The 20,801-nt window shown below is 35.3% G+C and overlaps 1 protein-coding gene across 4 annotated transcripts in view; it reads right to left on the reverse strand.

Moving 5' to 3' along the window:
- WDR19 (WD repeat domain 19) overlaps positions 1–20,801 on the reverse strand; it is a 39,327-nt gene that overhangs the window by 10,562 nt on the left and 7,964 nt on the right. For 2 of the 4 annotated variants that reach the window (XM_031588480.2, XM_090139550.1), the window contains 22 exons: positions 19,750–19,862; positions 18,405–18,578; positions 17,381–17,451; positions 16,424–16,596; positions 16,219–16,333; positions 15,856–15,962; positions 15,400–15,522; positions 13,593–13,742; positions 12,897–13,044; positions 12,108–12,312; positions 11,400–11,559; positions 10,719–10,829; positions 10,342–10,451; positions 9,308–9,365; positions 8,233–8,379; positions 8,042–8,124; positions 6,595–6,678; positions 5,395–5,541; positions 4,464–4,588; positions 2,983–3,095; positions 2,118–2,186; positions 1,861–1,938 (listed from right to left, as the gene is read on the reverse strand). In XM_031588480.2, coding sequence (XP_031444340.2) covers positions 1,861–1,938; positions 2,118–2,186; positions 2,983–3,095; positions 4,464–4,588; positions 5,395–5,541; positions 6,595–6,678; positions 8,042–8,124; positions 8,233–8,379; positions 9,308–9,365; positions 10,342–10,451; positions 10,719–10,829; positions 11,400–11,559; positions 12,108–12,312; positions 12,897–13,044; positions 13,593–13,742; positions 15,400–15,522; positions 15,856–15,962; positions 16,219–16,333; positions 16,424–16,596; positions 17,381–17,451; positions 18,405–18,578; positions 19,750–19,862 — 2,664 coding nt within the window. Of the gene's footprint in view, positions 1–570; positions 670–1,860; positions 1,939–2,117; positions 2,187–2,982; positions 3,096–4,463; positions 4,589–5,394; positions 5,542–6,594; positions 6,679–8,041; positions 8,125–8,232; positions 8,380–9,307; positions 9,366–10,341; positions 10,452–10,718; positions 10,830–11,399; positions 11,560–12,107; positions 12,313–12,896; positions 13,045–13,592; positions 13,743–15,399; positions 15,523–15,855; positions 15,963–16,218; positions 16,334–16,423; positions 16,597–17,380; positions 17,452–18,404; positions 18,579–19,749; positions 19,863–19,960; positions 20,220–20,801 lie in introns of those variants that run through there. The other 2 variants (XM_090139551.1, XM_090139552.1) reach the window with 2 other exon arrangements.

Consider the following 20,801-nt stretch of genomic DNA (forward strand, 5'->3'; position numbering starts at 1 on the left):
TTGCAAAAGCAAGGCTGGTGTAGCCATCAACTGCCTATCTAGTGTCTCTGGAAAGCTAAGATATTACATCATTTGCCTCTGGGCACTCTGCTGAGAGGACAGAGATTTTTAACCTCACAACAGAATCATAAACCGCATCTGTAATATTAGAGGTGAAATAACCTTACTGTGCCAACATTGTGTCATTTTCATTATTACCAAATCCCACTCCCCTCAGTAAGACAGAACTTACTCTTCCATAAATGCCTTTTTATATCTGAACTGTATTTACAGTGACTTTAAGTTCCTTGACTAAGGACTGAATTGCAGACCATAGTGTCTGCACCTGAAGTCTGGCTTTCATAGCTACATAAACATGGCTGCGGCTCCACTTGGCTCACATTCCTTGTGCTCAAACTCTCCTGTGACAGCCAATTCAACTTGAAGGCTTTTTTTCCACTCTTTTTTCCCCATGAACTCAAACCCAAATATGACTGAACGTACAGTCACTTCTATGGACATCAAAATAAAAAATGCTCTGTGAAGCCTGTTTTCCTATAGATTGAACTCAAAGAAACATGATAACACACCAGCAGGCTACCTCACAAAAGAGCTGTTTATCATCTTAACCTCAACTGCTGCAGTTCTGATACCTAATGGTGAATTTACAGTGGACATTTTTTATTTTCCCTGAAAAAAAAAAAGAAACAAAAACACATCAACTCAACATAGTCAAAATTATTTCTCGTAGAGTATATATCCTGCTAACGCTTTGAGCCATCCTTTTCTGTTATTACCAGAACTATGGTATTGATACTAATACATCAAAATCTGTCAGCAAAGATATTTTTCCTACGTACTTCCTGTTCTTTCATTTTCGTATAAATTCAATATGAACTCTATTCTCCAACACAGAACAGAAACTCTGTGTTTTCTTTCACAGAACTGTAGCCTGTATTTGCAGATGAAACTGAACCTATGAATAAACAACCCAAACTTTAAACTAAATACCGCTACGTAGTAATCCAAAAAAAAAGAGATTTTTTAGATTTTTAAAGGGTTTAATTGTCATATGGGCATCCACAGGAAGCATTTACATTTTCAGGTGATCTCAATGGCAAATTCTCCCTTCAGTTCACACTTCCAAATTGTTTTTGGGCTAATGTCCTTTTGAAAACATGGTCATTAATGACTTAATTCTGCCCCATCCCTGGAGGTGTTCAAGGTCAGGTTGGATGGGGCCCTAGGCAGCCTGGTCTAGTATTAAATATGGAGATCGATGGCCCTGCATGTGGCTGAGGGGATTGGAGCTTCATGATTCTTGAGGTCTCTTCCAACCCAAGACATGGGGTTAGAAGACATGACTCCATGATTAAGAAATCAAGGGGGGCTGAATAATTTGAAAATCTGTCCACAACGTATCTCATTAGTTGACATGTTTTTGTTCTTCGTTCCCTAATTACTACCTTACTTTCTTCCACTGTGACAGTATGACCAGTTCCCCATTGTGCAAGACATCAGTAGTGCTGCTTGTCTTGAGACACACATGCTGCCTAACCATCTGGCAAAGACGACTGCCAGTGGGCTAGCTGATCTGAACAGCTAACTTCTGTCTGTCAGTGCGAGCATTAATGTGGATCTCCTCTGCTGTCTTCACAGTGTTTAGAGAAAGATGACTGTATCTCAGACACTTGCTTTCTCATCTTTCTGAAACTGAAGTCACTGGGTGAAATGACTTATAGAACAATCATAGAAGCCTCACTCCTTAGTGAAAGCAATCCTTAAAAGCAATCTGTCTACCAAAATTTTTAGGATAAAATAAACTCAAGTGATCTTGTAGTACAGCAATAGGATGCAACAATAGTGACAAAAATACAATACCTTAGGCATGCCATCATTCTCTCCTGTAAGATAATCTATCAATTCATTTTTTAGGGCCTCATCCTTTGCCTGTCCCACCTATTAAATAAAGAAGAAATTACTGTGAGGAAAAAAGAAAAAAAATACAACACAAGCAGACTTTTCATAAAAAACTGCAGCTACATTTATTTATCAACTGATGATAGGAAAATGCCACAACACTGAAAGTAAACTTCTTGCAAAGATAAGCAATATTTTATTTTATCAAAGTTGCTTACTGTTTCAATTGCCATTTCAATAGCCAAGTTATCTTCTGTGCTTGGACTTTTCATAAAGTGCTTTAATGCCTAAAAAGAAGTAGAAAAAGAGTTTAAGTTGAAATACATGAAATTAACATTTTTCTCATTTTTACCAAGTTGTTTCTCTTTTTCTTTTGACCAAAAAAAAAAAAAAGGCAGAATGGATGGACTGTATCTTATGGTCATCAGGATAGCCATATATGTTATACAAGTAATGGCTGCTTTTCATCCTGAAAAAGAGAGTTAAGTCTTTGCTAAATTCTGGCATATATCTTCATTTAACTGTGGTTAATGTGGCATTAGAAGCCTCCTCAGCTCCAGCTGAATGAGCAGTCACCTGTGATGGATGTAATCTGCAAAAATCAGGAACTTTTTTTTAGCATGTGCTCAGTAAGCAGGAGTCAAACACTTAGCAAGCATCAGCTGACTGACTTGCCTGCCAATTGACACTCTTCCTTCTTTTTAAAGATCTGTTTATGTTTGGGTGTGCAACACTATTTAACAAACTATTTTTACGGCAACCAAATCTTCACTGGTCAAGCAAATATACTACAAATTTTATCTATATGTTTACACCTCTTAGAAATTCACTGAGGGTAACGTGACATTAATCCACCTGGTGCTTCTACTGCTATGAAAAGTTTATCTGCGTGGCAGTGTATAATTCACAGAATCAAATAATAAATACAGATACCTTACTTAGCTTTTTAACACCTTTTTGTATCAGTACATATATCAGTTAAGACAGATAAAAGTCCACAAGTGAACTTGATTTGGAAGTACAGTATTTTCAACAGTTTCTATGAATAGTCAACCATCACTGCTTTATCATTTAAGTACTGACCCGTCCATATTGGCCACACAACAAGAAAAACTTTCCCGCCTGAAAATGTTTCTTCTCTCCTTCAAAATACAGAGCAATGCTCTGATAATCTTCATTGCTGGTACTCTCAGAAGCTGCAAGAGAGAGAAGGCCATGATAACAGAGTATTCTGTAAGTAAGAAAAGAGCCCTAACAAAGACAGAAATTCCCATTATACAGAGAAAACCAAAGCCAAGTAGAATCAAATTACATCTTGTATGCTTTTTTCCTACTTAAAAGACTAAATGTCAGACATCAGGGCCTAATAAATGCATTGAAATTATTGTTTCCATGTGTTTCACACGGTAATGGGATTTCTACAGACATAATAGAATGGCCTATGACATACTATTTATTCTTTTAATTATGTCTTGGCAACAATAAAACAGAAAAAGTGATATTATCATAAGGATTATTCTCACAGCTTAAGAATATGAGGATATACCTGTATTGCTTAGTAAAAGACTATCAGGTACTATCTAACCATTTAGCAGGGAATACAGCTGAGTCCTCTAACCAACATTCTGTATTACTGTACACATAAAGAGAGCCTCTTCTCCGAAGTTAGGTTTAAAACCTTTCTCCACCCACTTAGATTACAATTTGAGCTATGCTGTTGTGGAAGGAGAGAAGGAAGAAAGCACAAGGAATAATAATAGAACAATACTGCCCACCTTGACAAGCAATTGTAATAGTATATCACCAAGCTAACTGCTATGAAGTTTTTGTAACTGCTCCACCCTAGCAAAAATGCATTTTTTAAAGGAAGATTTTAAAGTGAAACTTTCAATGTTTTATTGAAAAGATGAGATAGTTTGTTAGATATTTATGTGAAACTTTCCACAAAGAAGGCTGCTAGACATAAGAGAAAAGCATAATGTGTATTGCAAATCAACAGGTTGGCCACTGACTGATTTGATGGCCTGAGGTGCAAGTCAGCTTCTCTGCAAGGCCCTCTTTAGTCTCCTCCTGTGACAGCAGGAGGCCGTAAATGGCCACCGGGGGGGGGGGGGGGGGGGGGGGGGATGGAAAAAAAAAAATGGACAAGTGACACAAACATGTAAGACAAGAGCTGGAACCATTACAAAAGGAAAAGAGGTGATAAAATTCAGCTCTTCTAGGAAAATTCGCAGTGTCAGAAATGTAATACTAAATAAATCAAGTCAAAAAAGATTCCTCACCTGACACACAAGAACAGTCTAGACAAACGTTTTACCTCTGTGGATAAACAGAAAGAGCTCTAATACAGCCAAGGGTTCGAAAACACCTGAGCTGGAAGTAAAACACAGCTTATAGACCTGAATTAAAAACAGGATGCCAAATCTGCCAATGGTGATTGAAAATAAGAAATGGAAAGGGCTGGGAAACAAAACCACACATCCCTTATCACTTTAATTTGGTCTAAACCAAGTAAGAGTACAGTAAAACATATGGTGTGCAAAGTATTAAACTGGAACACTCACTGATGATATCAGCATAAATCTCCATCTTGTTGTGCTGTTGAGCTAATGTGAATGCTTCATTATTGCATTTAGACATGACCAGGAACTGGATGGCAGAACCATAGTCACCAAGCTGCAGGAAAAATCTAGTTGGAATGAACAAATTAATACCTTAGTTAGGTAACACAATGAATGCTCCAAACTTTAAGAAACATACTGCATTTTGTGGCAAGTATGATATATTTCTAATTTTGTATCTACGTATTTTATCTTTTAAATAGGTTACTAAAATTAACTTACTGTAAATAACACAGCATGGCAAACTTTTATTATTTTCTTAAACTCACTACTTCAGGTTAATGTCATTTTCAATTGAAGAGTTAGAAAGAAATAAAGTAGTACCTGGTTACTTGTCCAAACTTTAAAGAACTCAAATCACTAAACTGAAACATAGTCATTAACCAAGCACTAGTAACTGAGTCTGATACACCAGCATGCCTCACCAACTTCCAACAGCTATGACCTGTATGACCTCTTCCATGCTTTTAAGACTCTAACTGCCCATCTCATAAGCTGTAAGTTCAATAAAAACTAATAAAAAGAATATTCTTCCTGAAATAAGTTAATATGAAAACTGTGTATAGCAATTTTACTGTGCTCTCCATAGCTGCATCTAGAGAATCACTAACTTAGACAATGCAATCAGGATTTAAGAGTGATACACTACTTAAGTAGAATGAAAAGCCACTGACAGATTGAGGTATGTTATGGGATGTATTAAGAATGTGTTTAAGGAAATATTATATATTCTATAAACTTCTAGGATTTCTTTGAAAAAAAAGTTCAATTTACTGTACTGAGCACAGTTTTATCCTCTGGCAACAATGCAGAAGAAAGAAACAGTTAACAGCTCTCAAAGTGATGAACTTTATAATGTATAATTACTACCTACCTGGCCACCATCTTTGCCCCATCAAGAGACTGGGTTTCTCTCACAATATTAACAGCCCTTTCAGGATTATTAAGGTGATCCAAACACAGTCGGATTACGCTGTCCCACTGTTTTGCATTCTCATAAGCTACCACAGCTTCCTTGTACCTGAAAAATTACAGGTCCACAACAGTTTTTCTCATTTTTAAATAACTCTTTTCAGCATGGTATGAAAGAAACATACAGTATTTTATTCTGAGATGTTATTCTGTGACACCTTCTTCTCAGTTTGCATAAATAGGCTTGTTTTGTATTTAATGACTTCTTTTCTCTCTACATTATTTTCTCTCTCAAGTACATTTCTTGCTGAGACAGCAGAAAACCACAGAAGTATTTTTAACTTACTCTGTCAAGCACCCCTTTCTGTATACCTTAGAAGTAGTTCATCTGTTCTATCAGATCCACATTAAATGAGAGAACAATAAATCCAAACAGATAACCAGTAGCACAGTTTCAAAAATGAGTCTATTTTCTGTTCTGTACATGAGTTAAAGAAATTTCTCATTCTTGCACTATGCAGTTAACACTAATAATATTTTCTAGTCTCATCCATCCAAGCATTTAGCCTTGCTTGTCTCATCTTATAAGCCATCATTATTCTGAACTCCATTTCCGTACAGGCAGTGACAAGTGGAAAACTAAATTCTGTGATTAAAATTTTATGATTATTGGCTGATATGACAAAGGCCTGTTTTGGTCTTTATCATTTTAGCCAATAATTTCACTTTATTCAGTGCCTTGCAAGAGCAGCTATTAAGATGTAACAGTAATTTGCTTCCAGATTGAAAAAAATTCTTCCATGATTATTTCAATTTTGAAGGACCGTAAAATCACAGCTTTATGAAAGGAGTTGTTAGAAACAAACTCAACTTCAATATTCCATTAACTGGAATGCTGTAGTGCTGCAGCGCCGTAAGACCTTCAGTAATTTTTGTTAAAAAGACAATAATGTTTAGATGGGAAAAAAATCAATTAAAACTATGTCTCTGATAGTAGTAGGTCCTTAGACTATGTTTAAATTATTTATGCTTGGGTATTTCTAAATCCTTTTTCACAAGCATGTTCTATGCAAAATTTAAAGTCTGTCTCTTAGTATATTTTATAGAAATAACATATGCCATAAATAATGATTATATATTCTATAAATGCAAATAAACACACCTGCCATCTGCTTCCTTGGCCTTTGCATATTGTAGGTGAATCTTTGGAGATGAAACATGAGGAAGAAGTTCACCAACCTTTGTCCTGGAAAGACAAGACAAAGTGAAGAAACATTTCTGGTTTCCATTTTTCTCTGGTGGAACAGGCATATTTATATCAATACTGAAAAGGAGGTTAAAAAAGGAAGAATTTAACAACTTATAAGCTTTGAAGGCACTTTAAAATGTTTAAAGAGCTGTGCTTAATAATTGGAAATAGAATGAGAAGTAACAGACTGCTTCATGAGCACACGGGCTTAAAGAGCACAGAAACTTTTTCATTTGAGATGTATGAGCATAAGAAGTGCCACTTTTTGTCTCCAATTCATCTACAGAAGCAACACAGTATTAAAACTGTACCTTACTAATTGAGCAAGAGTACAAAGGAAACCAGTACCAGTCCAGTTGTACTGCCTCCTGTGACTGTGTGCTTCAGCCTCAGCTATAGCTTGTGCAGAGAACTCCAGGCAATTACAGGCAGACCCTCTGAATGACAACATCCAACACAGCAGAGCATGTGTGAGGCTGAAGAGAGGCGGGCCCTAAATGTCCCTTCTGTGCCAAGAATGCAGAGCATTCCCTTCAGACTTCAGGAGACCTGAACTTAACTTCTGCCTGAAGAAACAAAACATGCCCTTCCCAGGTTTCACATCAAGTCTATCACTATACATAAGCTACTCTTATTTAACCAAGTGTTCTCTTGGTTCACCATGATGCTGCTGATACACTTCTACAGCAGGATAAATGTTTGCATTGTAAATGAGCATACTATTCCAGCCTAATTTTCAGAGCACTTGCATGAAAGAGAGGGGATCTTTCTGATCTCTGCTTTATTCAGTTTCTCCTATTAAAACAGCATAAAATGAAATCAGATAACAACTAAGACTCAGAATCTCTATAAAATAGTACTTCTCCACTGTAAACTTCTACTTTCCACTTTAAAATGATGTACAGAACATTACGTTAGTTGTTTTGACAGCTAACAGATATAGACTCCATTTGAACAAGCAAGTTAGGACAATTTCCAACTGTCTGAATATTCAAAGTCTTAATTAGATACCTGATGACCAACAAAATTTAATGAACTTAAAAGAAAATGCATGAATTAAATGACCAAATGCAGGGTGCGCATGCATGCACACTCACACATGCAAAAAAGGACTGTAAACTGCAGCTAACGTGACACAAAAACAGGAAAAAAAAGGGGAAAAAAAGGAAGTCTCCCATTACCAGTAAGACTATAATTAAACCAACATAAGTTTCTAAGAGGTGAATGCTGTTCTTGTTCAAGCCTGGGGAGAGGAACCACAAAACCAAAGAGACATTTGCAGACTTGTTCTTTACCAAAGAGCACCACATCAAGTCCTCTGTTACAACAAACAGAACACCTCCCTGCAATCTGTACTTACCAGTTTTTACACCGGATGTACACTGATGCTGCCTTGTCATAATATTGTCCCTTCTCATACAGCTGTGCAGCTTCTGAAAATTGCTGTAATATTGAAAATCATGGTAATATCATTTGCAAATTATGATTACGACTAAGTATCTTAATATATTCACATATTCAACCTTAGGCTTTGTTAATTTGTTTGAATACCTTCATACTCTCCAGAATAGCTCCACAGTCCCTTTTTAGTAACCTACTGGGATGCTTAATGGCCTGGTTTACGCCCTGACGGATATCTCCCATTCGAATGCACATCTGAGCCACTCCAGCAAGGCAAGCTTCATCGTGTTCCTGATACTAGCAACAAAATGGAAAGCAGAGACATTACGTATCAGAAATTGCGGCCCACAAAAGCCACAGTAACAAAACACTGATTCATAATAACAAAACATTGCATGGACTTGGTGAAATCAATTTTTGCCTAGAAATTCTTGCTCAGCTTCAGCTATTTTTTACTAGTTAAGAACAACTCTGCTTAATTTTTTTCTCCTTAACATTTGGTGTTTATTTGTGTATTTCACTTACAAGATCTGTCCCGGCCAAGCATACAGAGAATATATTATCACAAGTGGCTCAGTACTACTTCATTCTTTCCTTCAAAGCCAACAGTAGAAAAAAAGAAGGAAATGTGCTTGTAATCTCTCTTCATTTTTATTTTTTTTTCTTTTTTTTCCCTAAAGATGGTAAGGCCACTGACACTTTATAAGGGCAAGTGGCTTGAATTAAGAAAACATTGCTATTTTCTCTATTAAATTCCCCTAGTATTATTTCAGCTGTTTCATAATAGGCATTTTGCAAATATTAGGCAAAATAATGCCAGAATAAAGGAATATCTACTGAGTAAGATGTCTATTTTGTAATGTAATCCTAGCCTGCCTTTACGTAGATAAAAATTCAGCAAAGAATAACCAAAGGAGTAATGAAAATTTGTGCTTTAACAATTAGCAACGTTACCCACAGTGTTTGCACAGCTATTATGAAACTGCTCAAACTAAGTCTTGTTATTCTATTCGAACAATGGCAATAATGTTTGATGAGTAGAGAAAGCATCATTCTGTGCATTAAAAATACACAGAAAAGTACATAAAGGACTGCTATTGCCAAAGCAATAGTTGTGTAGATTTAGCACTGAAATAAAACAACTGAATTCAAATCATCTGAAACAAAACACTTGAAAGTGCAGTATTTGATACTACACATACTATCAGTAGTGGAAATGAAATACCTTACTGTCCCCAGTGATTCCCTTCTCATAATGTGCCAGAGCATTCATATAATCACCCCTGAAAGAAAAATGAAATTATGTGAAACAAGTTTTAATTGGAAGAGATCGTAACCTTCCTACCTAGCAGTTCTTTCAGACAGATTATGCAAGTAGCTGTTCTGTTTAAGAGATAAAAGAAATAAAAATCAGGATGTGAAGTATGCAAAAGAAGGAATTACACAGTATGTTATGGTGTTTCCCTTTATTAAGCTATTAATCATAAGGCAAGTCTGTTTCTCAATTCCTTTACACTGAGATCAATCGAATTCCATGACAGAGAGGCACAGAATATCCACGTATGGAATGCAACTCAATAATTTCATCTCTACTTCTACACATATTGCTGGAAAATAAACCAATCTACTTTTTTTTCCCCCCAGCATAACAGTGAAAGTTGGTGGGTTTTTTTTTGTTTTGTTGTTGTTGTTGGTTTTTTAAAGTACATTCAGAACAGAAGTTATAGATGTCTCATTGCTTCAGTTGCCTCAGTTCCCTCCTGTCTGTGACTGGATCCTCCAACAGTTCTGGGGATTTTAAAAAAATGGGAATTATATACAGAGCTTTTCACTTCAGGTTAGATGTTAAACTGGTTTTCTATCTAAAATATAAGAATATGAAGGCTTGAGTGTTGGAGGAAAAACAAGCAAAAGTTTAAAATGCATGGCTTTTGTCCAATGCAAGAAGTCTTAAATGCTGTGAATTTTCTCTATTTTCCAAATGCTCACATGCAACAAAGTACTTATTTAGGAGTTGATATTACATAGTGGACCTACCATTCAAAAAAAATATAAATGTACTGTAATTAATCAAAAATCACTATTACTTACTAACCTATGCCTCGAGCATGAAGCATTTTTACAAAACTTTTCTTCTGGTCTTACAGCTGCAAAAACTGATAGCTCAGCATTACAGCTGAGTTTTCTCAATTCCATGTTCTAGTTAGCATGAGCATTGGTTTTCATGTTCTTATACTACAGTTTTACAGGAGAACTTACGTGAATTCAAGTTGCAGTGCATATTCCCTTGATATGAATGGGATCTGGTCTGGAGCCAAACACTTTGCCAGCTGAAGTGCACAGTCCCAGTGCTGCAAGTCTTTTCGCATCTATTAACAAAGAAGAGCACCATTTTCTGATGGAGACATCAAATTCTGAATTGTAATATGAATTTTATATTAGTCTAAATGCAATTATAGAGCTAGTATTCTAGAGGAGGTAGACTATTTGAGGGAGCTACATTTTTCTTAAAAGAGTGTCTGCAAGTCACACAATAGCAACAACAAAACCACAGAAGGCAGAGTTACCAGAAGGTAAAATATTCCAGAATTAAGGTGAAGAAAATTGCATACAAAATATTTACTCATGTTGAATACCTCAAGTGCTGAAATAGGACGAGAGGATGCCAAGTATAAATCCTGAGCCAGGTTAAAATTACTAGTAAACATGGCAAGGTGTCCTGCTAAAAGGTTGTGATCTTCTATTCCCTGCAAAAGGACACAATAGGTGCAACAATATTAAAAAACAGAAGTTATAGGTAACATAGTCTGGTATACACAGTAAAGCAATACATCCCCACATCTGACAATGCATAACAGATTCTACAAACCAGAAAAAGTCCTGACTTTCTTACTGTGCCTCAAAGCCACAAATGCTGTCTAAAATCAACACTTTGCAGAAGTATATTCTTAAGGTAATATACACTTTCAGATACCTAAATACAATCTGCTTAAAAAATATGTATTAGTGGCCTTAAACACTCTCTTACAAATAGCAAAGGATAGAGAGCTTATCTGACACATGAATATGTATATTCTACTCCTTTCAAGAAAATATGGGAAAGAATTCTGCATTCCAGTAGAGTACTGCAACCATGTGAAGAGGAAACAAAGCAAGAGTTCTGTGGTTTGAATGCTTTCTCCTCTATAACTAACTCTCTTGAAAATGATCCACCCATTATCTAAAAAATAATAATAATAATAAAAAAAAGAAATCAGAAATTCTTAAGAAGAATTAAACCACACTACTCCCCATTTAAAAAGGACTTTATGTTTTACCTTTATTCCTTCTAGTGACATCACCATCCCAGCATTTCCACATGTCCGATAAACACGTATTGCAAAATCCACCTCCATGTGATGTAAGCAAGCTTTGCCCAGCTCGTTCCAACTAGACTGGTCATTCAGAAGTATACATATCCCCCATGCCTCAGAAAATCTATGAAGGCAAAAGTAATTTAAAACCAATACTTCTTGTACCTGAATTTCCTTCTCTACTCTTTTTTTCCTTAATACTACAACAGGGAAAACTGAAAAAAATCTCTACTTCTAAGCCTTGGAGAGATAGACAATTACCAGGAACAAAGAGAAGTACAAACACATAACTTATAGTTCTGTTTCCGCTATTTTTACCATTCTTTTTCATGAAATCACCTGCTTTCTCTATTCTGGCAGTTTTTCCAATTTTGCTTTGCTTCAGTGCAGTGGATGAGTAAGGCAAGAAGAACCTTCAGCCAGTTTTGGAAGAGACACTGTCATAGGACCCCAAATCAGCCTTGAACAAATTACTTCTACTTGACAGTGGAAAAGCAGAAAGCAGCACTATTTCTCTTACTTTGGTTTGCATAGACACCATCATATGGCCTGATGGATCAAATCTAATTTATCCGTATTCAGCATGACATTTTCAGATAACCACGGTATGCTGTACAGAGCTATAAGCACAGAAAAAAATATTTACACAATAAAATTAGAACACAGATGTACCTTTTCAACATTAACGTTTGAGTAAGCATTTGTGCCAGCTCATTAGGTCCCAAGTCTTTCAAATCTCCAAGGAAACTGTGAGTACTGAGATAGATATTGTTTGTTTTCCCACTCTGAGTCTGACAAGTTAATTCTCCATTATACAACAGTAAAGGTTTTTGGGAAAAGGGGACTTCTGTTCCACCTGCCAATATAATCTTCGATCCTAGATTCAAAGATTGGGAAGAAAGAAGACATCATTTAAAAAAACCCTACTTGCTAAAAAATGTGGTAACCGGTCAAGATTGTTGGCTATTAACTCAAGGTCTCTAATTGTGATAGTCACAATCTACTGTAAAAGAGTACATTTGCCAGTGAAATAGAAAAAGTTAAAAACTATAAATGATAAAAATAATTTTCCAAATGTTGATAGATAAATTTCTTGGCACTTGCCACTCATTTAGAAATAGCTATGGTTATTTAATACTGTAAGTGAATAGAAGTTTTATCTGATCCTAAGAGCTTTTCTTGCAACATACAAAATACAATTGAAGCATAACGTGCAATCATCAGACAAAAAAGTGTAGGAGCAAGAAGCTTGAAGGGTTAAAATCAAAGTGTCTCCTGCTGGAAATTTGCAGAGAAACCTACGCAACAGTTATTTTTTTATTAGACAGTTAACACTTCAAAACCTCTGTACTGTTCATTTTCATATGCAGCTGTGGAAATATTTAACACAAATCAAAACCAGAACATATTTTGCTTTAATAACTGAAGTAATTGATGAGATTTTCAAAACATCTGCAGTACCTTGAATGGCATCTTTATGAAAGACATAAGTGTATGCTTTATCATCATCATAAGCAACAAAAACACCTTTATCCATTGGCCAGTTTTCCCACAGGATTCCTTTAATGGTTGGTGAGAAATTTGGAATCTCATATATTCTATCGTTTACCTAGGAAGAATGCAAAAGTAAAATTACAAGGAAGCAAGACTAATGAAACAAGCTAAATTTTCATTCAGATAATGATTAAAAATAGAGGAATAGAAGTGGCACAGAAATATGAAGTTCTTATTACAAAAAGTTTTCTTACAAGCAGTGACTCTGAATAGCATAATTGTTTAATTCAGAAAGGAAGTTAACGGAGAAAATACACGTCACAGGCATGATATTTACTTTCCTTAGAAGACGAGCAATGGGACAGGCAGTGAAACTGAAAGGTAGCACTTTAACATTAGCTAAAATATCAATATTGGAATACACTAATATACAATTTCTGAAAGACATTTAACCTAATTAAATTACCCTGATCTACCCTGACACATTTTATTTCTTTACATTACTATTCCTTACATTACCGTTCAAGCCTTTTTGGCAATTTCTTCTTCTAGTGTATGTGTTGAGTAACAGAAGTTTTATCGTTCTTTATAAAACACATTTTACAAGATAGTGGGAGACCTAACTTGTACATATAACAGCATGGCTATCCCGCATTGACTTACTGGACAATAGACAAAGCCATCACTTTTTTCATCTATGAAAGCCAGTCTGGTTCCATTAGGATCTGGAAAAATTTTTCTCACGCTGACAGGATGACGATATTCATTCACATATTGCCAGTCTTCAATGTAGAAATAACGAATAACTCCAGTCTAATGAGGAAAAAAAAACAGAAAAGGCTAATATTGATGCTAGTAAAAGGCAAGTAGATAATGAATCTGATTGTGGTGGTTTTTTTCCCATCTTAGAGATCTGAGTATGAAGAATATGTAAAAAAAAAAACAGTATTTCCAGCTTTCTTTTGACTTTTTTCCTCATTGTGGGACATTATTAGGCAGGATAGGAAAACCTGAGGCTTTTTGGGGGTGGGATTAAAAAAAAAAAGGAGGGTCTTTTTATTTGAAAGAAAAGAACCCAACCTCACTACCTCACTTCCTGTCTTTCCCAATGAAAAAATATGAATATCTATTACTGTAACAGGAGAGTGGAACAGCTGTTTATTATTTCTTACTTCTCTAACTAGCATTAGTTCTATCATTAACTACCTGCGATCAAAAAATACCCAGAAATAAACTAAGAATCCAGAGATTTAAATTAATTCAAATAAACTTTGGATGTCCAAGTAAGAGCACAGTTAACCATTGTAAAAGTAAGATCTTCAGCCAAGACCTGAATTATCAACTGAAAATGCTTCACAGAAAAAATGATGGAAACTAAGTGGTGCTATTTATTTAATCCTGTTTTGATTCCTTTTACTTCACTTGTCTTCAAGCTGAAGATAACCATGAAATAGTTTTAGAAAAGAGGGAGGAAAACTCACCCTGCTTTGTAGAGACATTATAGTGCAATTCTGAAATGAGGGGAAATGCCTGCTTCTTTCTTGAAAGAAATCTAGCCTTCAACCAATGCTGAATAATTTGCCTCCCAAGAAGAAACGGAAATCCTTAAGTACAGGTTTATTCAATACAGGGGAAAAAGCAATCACTGGTGATCGCTGGTGATACACTATTTCTCAACTAGTGTTGCACAAACAAGAACACCAGAAGTAAAAGGCGGCTTTTGAAGTCAACTGTAAAACTTGCACACACCAAATTGATCACTTCTGAATTTAGCATTTAAAATTTATCAGTAGTAGTTTTAACTAGGTAAAAAGGCAGCTGAGGAAATAGGAAAGCCCTCAACTGCTACAAAACCATTCAAATTAGTAAATGTGTGATAAGAGCAGAGAGAGCAGCTATGTCTTTCCTCTGAAAGGTCAGTACATCACCATGTGTCATAAAGGGCACAGCACAATGTCAAATATGCCCTGCATTCCCTGTAGCAGAAAACACTAAAACAAAAAAAATATATGCCTCATACAGGGGAAGATCTCCTGAAAAGTCCATGAGCATTTTCACATTATTCTTCATGTCAACCTACATTTACACTATAATACTCGCCTACCTTATTATCTTTGGGTCCACATCTATCATGTTACCACTTAAATCAATATATTTTCAAAATAAGCCCTATACTTTTTTCTTATATCTGGAAGATATTTTGATTACTACAACAAAATTAAATTCTGCTACTAAAAAGCAGTGTTTTGAACTAAATGTTAGTAAGACCACATTCCTGCCAAAACATCTCATGTAAGTGCAATAGTAAGGAAAAGTTGGATGCAATCTTGACTGCTTTTGCACAGAAAATAATCCAAAGTAAATTTCTCAGTAGCATCATTTTTTCTTCAAAAAATGATAATAATTCAAATCATTCAAACAGAAATATATTCAATTTTAAAAGATCCTTAAGAACAGAGATAATACTCACATCTGTGCCATATATGAGGAAGTCACCAGTTAAAGCATGGCACAAAATTCGGTATTTATCATCATCTGCTGGGAAGAGCCGAGTTTCTCTTTCTTCCTGAGCATCCAAACCTTCACTTTCTATCTAAACGTAAGAAAAAAAATGAACTTAAAGTCACTGTAACTACACTGTTAATATCAAAGTTTTGCCTGTACCAAGCTGTCCAGAAATGAGTTTTCCTATCACAGAAATAATTCACAAGAAAACAGCTTCTCTCACTTGTTCTAGAGTAGCTTATATTTCTAAGGTTTCCAGAAAATCATTTTTATATTTTAATTAGCCAGCATCAAAAATAAAGCACTTTATTTCTATCTCCATTAACAGAAGATTACTCCACTTCATCTCATTTAAAAAATTTCTTGAACTTGTTCAGCTTAAATCTATTAATTCAGAAATCCAAACTGACTGAGCTCTTACCATATGCAACTGGACTTTACCCTCAAAGAGAGCAGCAGCGTAATCAGAATTAAGATGCATGCTTGCTACTGTACCCAGATACTCTGCATCTTTAAGCTTTTTCACATCTATAGAGAGAAAGGAACATTCAACATTTCATTACCAATATCGGGAACTTGAAGTTTTATTTCATTTAATTACAATGTCTTGTCATAACTTCTTCAGTTTGGGAAAATTGTTATTTTGTCCTAATAGGAATATTTGGCAATTCTTTCTTTTTAATTGCACAATGCAGAATGTCCAGCACTGCATAATACCACATTCATTAAAAAAGACAAGCAATGATGTGGCTGCTTAAAATAAGAGAATGAAATTAATGCTTACTGTTTTCTCCAAGCAAATAAAACCAAGCCCGATTGTTCATTCCTACAGCCAAATGATAAACACCAACAGCAATGAAACTGGGCTCTACTTCAACAGAGACAGTGACTGGTAGTTCCTGTAAGAAAAACAGTATCAGTTTCCATCCATTAGTAATTCTTACTTTCCTTTTATCCAAACGAAGTTTAAAAGGAAAAGGTTATCATACTCTCTCCACATGATTGGCTATAGTAACTTCAAGAAGAGAAGTGAGGTATGCAATCCGTGTACTGCAAGTATCACCAAGGACTGGAAGCTTTGTCAAGAAAACATGGAGGGATGCTCTTCGTGTAGATACTGCCAACAGCTGTCCATCATCTGTCCAAGCCAGCTGATCAACACCTAAAACATTTACAAGTATTGGCAAAAGATCATTTGTTTGACTACTGAAATGAAACAAAGAAGCAATATTTTCACTTTAAAATGTAACAATAGTAGGAATTCACACTTAGGAATATAGGTACTAATGTATTCAAACCAAACCAATTAAAGTACTTCCAAGATAAAATGGAATCACTCAGACCAAACCCATAATTTACTAATATAGCATCTTCCTAAGAGTAAAGACTTGACAACAACTGAAATGCTTACAGATGCACAATATAATAGTGGTAACTCACTACCTAAGAACATTGTCTCATAAGAATGTTCTGGAAGCCATTGGAGGAAAACTTGTATACCAGATTAAGTATCATCCCTCCTAAGTACATGAGATGCAGAAAAGCATTAAGAAATTCACCCACTCAAAAAACATGGAAAGAAATAGAAAACAGTTTGCATTATCTTATTATCTGAATATACCATATTACAGATGAAAAAACAACACAAACTCGCACAAAAAAATCACAAATCTAAAACCTAAAAAACTCTAATTGATCAAATATTCTTAGAGCTCTATTCTTCAAAAAGATAAAATAAAGCTTTCAAAAAATTACTGCATGTTCTCATTTCTGCTGTGGATCACTTAGTGCATACTAGTTGGGAAATAAAAACTTCATAATAAATTCCATATCTGCATAGTTTTGCAAAAATACTTTTTGTTAATACATACATGTAAACAATCACAAAATTCTATTTTTTACCTGATTTATAAAAATTTCCACCTTCAAGGAAATTATTAACATACCTTTGTTTTCATCATCCAAGTTTATTATGGCATACATCTTTCTCAGGTCTGACAGATCATGAATTTTAATGCTAAAACAAAAATAAACAGTCTTTCTCACTAACACAATTCTCACTCATCATAAATTGTAAGAAACCCAACCCAGTTAAGACAGCCTAATGGAACAAAATGAGAGCATGAATGCAAAATATCTAAAATTTCCTAAAGAGCAATGTACACACACAAACAGTGAAGAGACTGATAGCTTTCTTGTGCTTTCATGGTATGTATGTGCGAAAGAATGACTTAAAAAAACCATACTTGTTGTACAATAACTGATGTGAAGTTGTACCATGCTTTTCTCATAGGTATATAATTCTTGATGTGCAAGTGCCTTAGATCAACAGTCTGCTAAGGTCATATGCACATGGAGAACTGAGGACAGAACAGACTCCTGCTGTCACTCAGCTTCTCCACTGAAGAATTCAGGTTATTACAGGAACAGGAAGTAGTGGAAGAGGAGCTATAGGGCATGTTCTATCATATGCACAATATATTTTGGAATAACTCCAGTCTATAACTACTTTCTCCTTAACTGCTTGCACATTTATACTTTTCTCTAGATTGCAGTTAAGACCAAGTGGCAGAAGTTACCAGGATATCAGTACATTCGGTACAGATTTAAGTGAATAGTTATGTTGCTAAGCAGCTATGTCCAATCAATCATAGTAAAGAAATGTGGACTTTTCAGTTGATGAACAACAGATTAGAAAAAGAATCAGTATTGAATTTTATCTACTTAAAAAAACAAAAACAAAACAACCCTAAAAACACAATTAATGACAATAAAGTTAAGTGCAAGTGCAGAGATATTGGTCAACATTAGCTTCTTCTAACTTTAGGCAAAGAGGCAGTTCCAGAGAGCAATTCTTCTCATCTTCTCTTCACAGATTTCTTTGGAAGCCTTGAAGACTAGCTCTAATGCCAAACAGCTAGAGTTACATGAGATGAAGTCTATTCTTTATGTATAAAAACTGTCACTTACCAATTGTCACCACACGATGCAGCTTTGTTTAATGACTGTGATATAGCAATGCTGCTTAGATTATCTTTATGATTGTGAGCTTGAAAGATTTCTTGACCTATCTCACGAATGTGCGTAGAGATGACTACAAAACACCCTCGTGAGAAACCAATCATAATGTAGCCATCACCATACCTGATAAAAAGAAAAAAAATAACAAAAGAGATTTATTTATGTATTATGCAAAATGCATTTTCTTTCAGGCTACTGAGGTAATCTGTCAATGCCTCTTTTTAATGGGAAAAATAATCAAGTTATGGGAATCCATACAGATAATGTAGAACAATAGGGTATAATACAGATTATGGAAAAACAAAATCAAAGATTCCTAAAGAACAAATATAAATTTGTCAGACAAGTGTGCTCAGCATTCAATCAGAAATCCTCTTTATCCTCTTCTACATTCCTTTGTGCCTCTTTATTTTCTGCAAGCAGATACATGGCAGTGATGCTAGGAAAAAGAACTTTGGTATCTTCATTAGTATAAATGTGCCAGGAGGTGAAAACTTCAATTTCAAGGTTATTGCTGACTCTGCTTTTATCAGCTATGCTAAAAATAATAATGGCAGTCATTCAGCCCTTAAGGCACACCACTACAAACACAGTAGTAAAGCCAGAGTGCACATCTGTGAATAGACAGTTTAATATTCATGGTGTCAAGTACAAATAAGCAGGTTAAAACAGAAATAGTTACAAGCATGCCAAAGTTAATCCAAACAAATGTCTCATTTGCTTAGTTGGGAAAAAATACAATATTACATAGGAAACAATCCGGGCACACCTTGTCAGGTATGTAAAGAAGCATTCAGCTACAGAATTTAAGCATAAGCATTAAATGTAAACAACACACCGACTGAACAGACACCGTGTCACAATTCAAAAATACAGAAACAGTACAGCTACTTCTGGGTGCAGAGCTGAAGCTTCCAGCTCAGAATTTCTTCAAAAGAGTATCACCTAAGGGAGCTACAAAAACTTTACCTAACTTTGTAAACAGAATAGTTGAAAGATGCAACTCCACCATAGCTCTTCTATTAGCAACTCATCCAAACCTACGAAGCCCTCAATTTTATCTATTGTCAGGACAGTAACAGTATTACCATTCTAATGCAGAACATACCAATGGCATTTTGGCAATTTCTCAGCCATTTAATTGTTAAAAATTAGAAAACATAGCTTCATACATTTAAGAAAAGTTCCTCGTGAGCAAGGGATATATGTTTTCATTTTCAGCATTTATCAGAACTACTGAGGAAATCTTCAGCCTGTTAATATTAGAATGCTGCATTAAGGAAGCTCTGCTTACCATCTGTAGGTTACAATACTGCCATAAGGCTGCTGAAATTTCAGATCAATTGGGTTATCAGGATCATTCAAATTAAAAAGAAAGAGAGTCTTCTTGCCAACCACTACACTTACCTGCCAATGAATGAAAAGAAAAAATTAACTCAGGAGGAATAGAGTCACATTAAAATAAGGCTCAACACCCTCACTAAAAGATGAGATTTGGAACTTACAGTAATCCTTAAGAATGCTATGAATTTGAATCCTGAATCCTTATTAATAATGGAAGAGATTTTCAGACTATTCCCCTTGTGAGCCAGTGGTTCACAGTTCTAAATGCAAGCTCGGTAGCATCTCAAATTCATTGCTTGTCCCTGCAGAAGCATTAGGAGAGCCCCATTTCTTCTGAGGAAAAGGCAGGAGGTCACATGGATCCTGTTGGACTACTCTCACTTGCACTACGATGTGTTTTTTGATCCACAGAATTTCTATCTGGAAAGCTGAAGGGAAGACTATCAGAACGTTGCTATCTCAAGTAAGAAAGTCTGTTCAGCTTTCTTTACACACATCTTTTCAGTTTGTTATCAGTCTAGGTATGTAATTTAATTTGATCAAACCTGGATCACTTGCTGGACTTCAGAGTTAAAGAGAGGTTGAGTGAACTTCTTTTTGATACCATTTTTGCTACCAGAGCATGTGACTGTTAGACAAAAGTAAAACACTAATTTTAGAAAAAAACAAGGAAGAACAGATTGTTTCACCTTGTTCTTTAATGAAGATATTTTGAAGGGCTGTTTACAAGTTAATTTTGCATTACCCTCTGCTGCTGTCCTCCTTGTCTAAAAAGAAGACTATTTTTGTACAGAGCTGGAAGGTTAAAATACAAAGCTGTACTTTGAAATAGGAGGTATTTTCAAATTGAGAAAAAAAATTACCTAAAAATCCATTAATTCAGAAGTACAAACTTAAAGTCTGCCCTGTAATTCCTAAATTAACTCCAAATTTAAAATTTTATTTCTGTCACTTGAAGTAGTTTGCTTATAACTCCACTGTAAATTAATGATGAAATATTTA

The sequence above is a fragment of the Phasianus colchicus genome, chromosome 4 (assembly GCF_987193195.1).
Source record: "Phasianus colchicus chromosome 4, bPhaCol1.hap1.1, whole genome shotgun sequence".
In the NCBI taxonomy this organism is placed as follows: Eukaryota; Metazoa; Chordata; class Aves; order Galliformes; family Phasianidae; genus Phasianus; species Phasianus colchicus.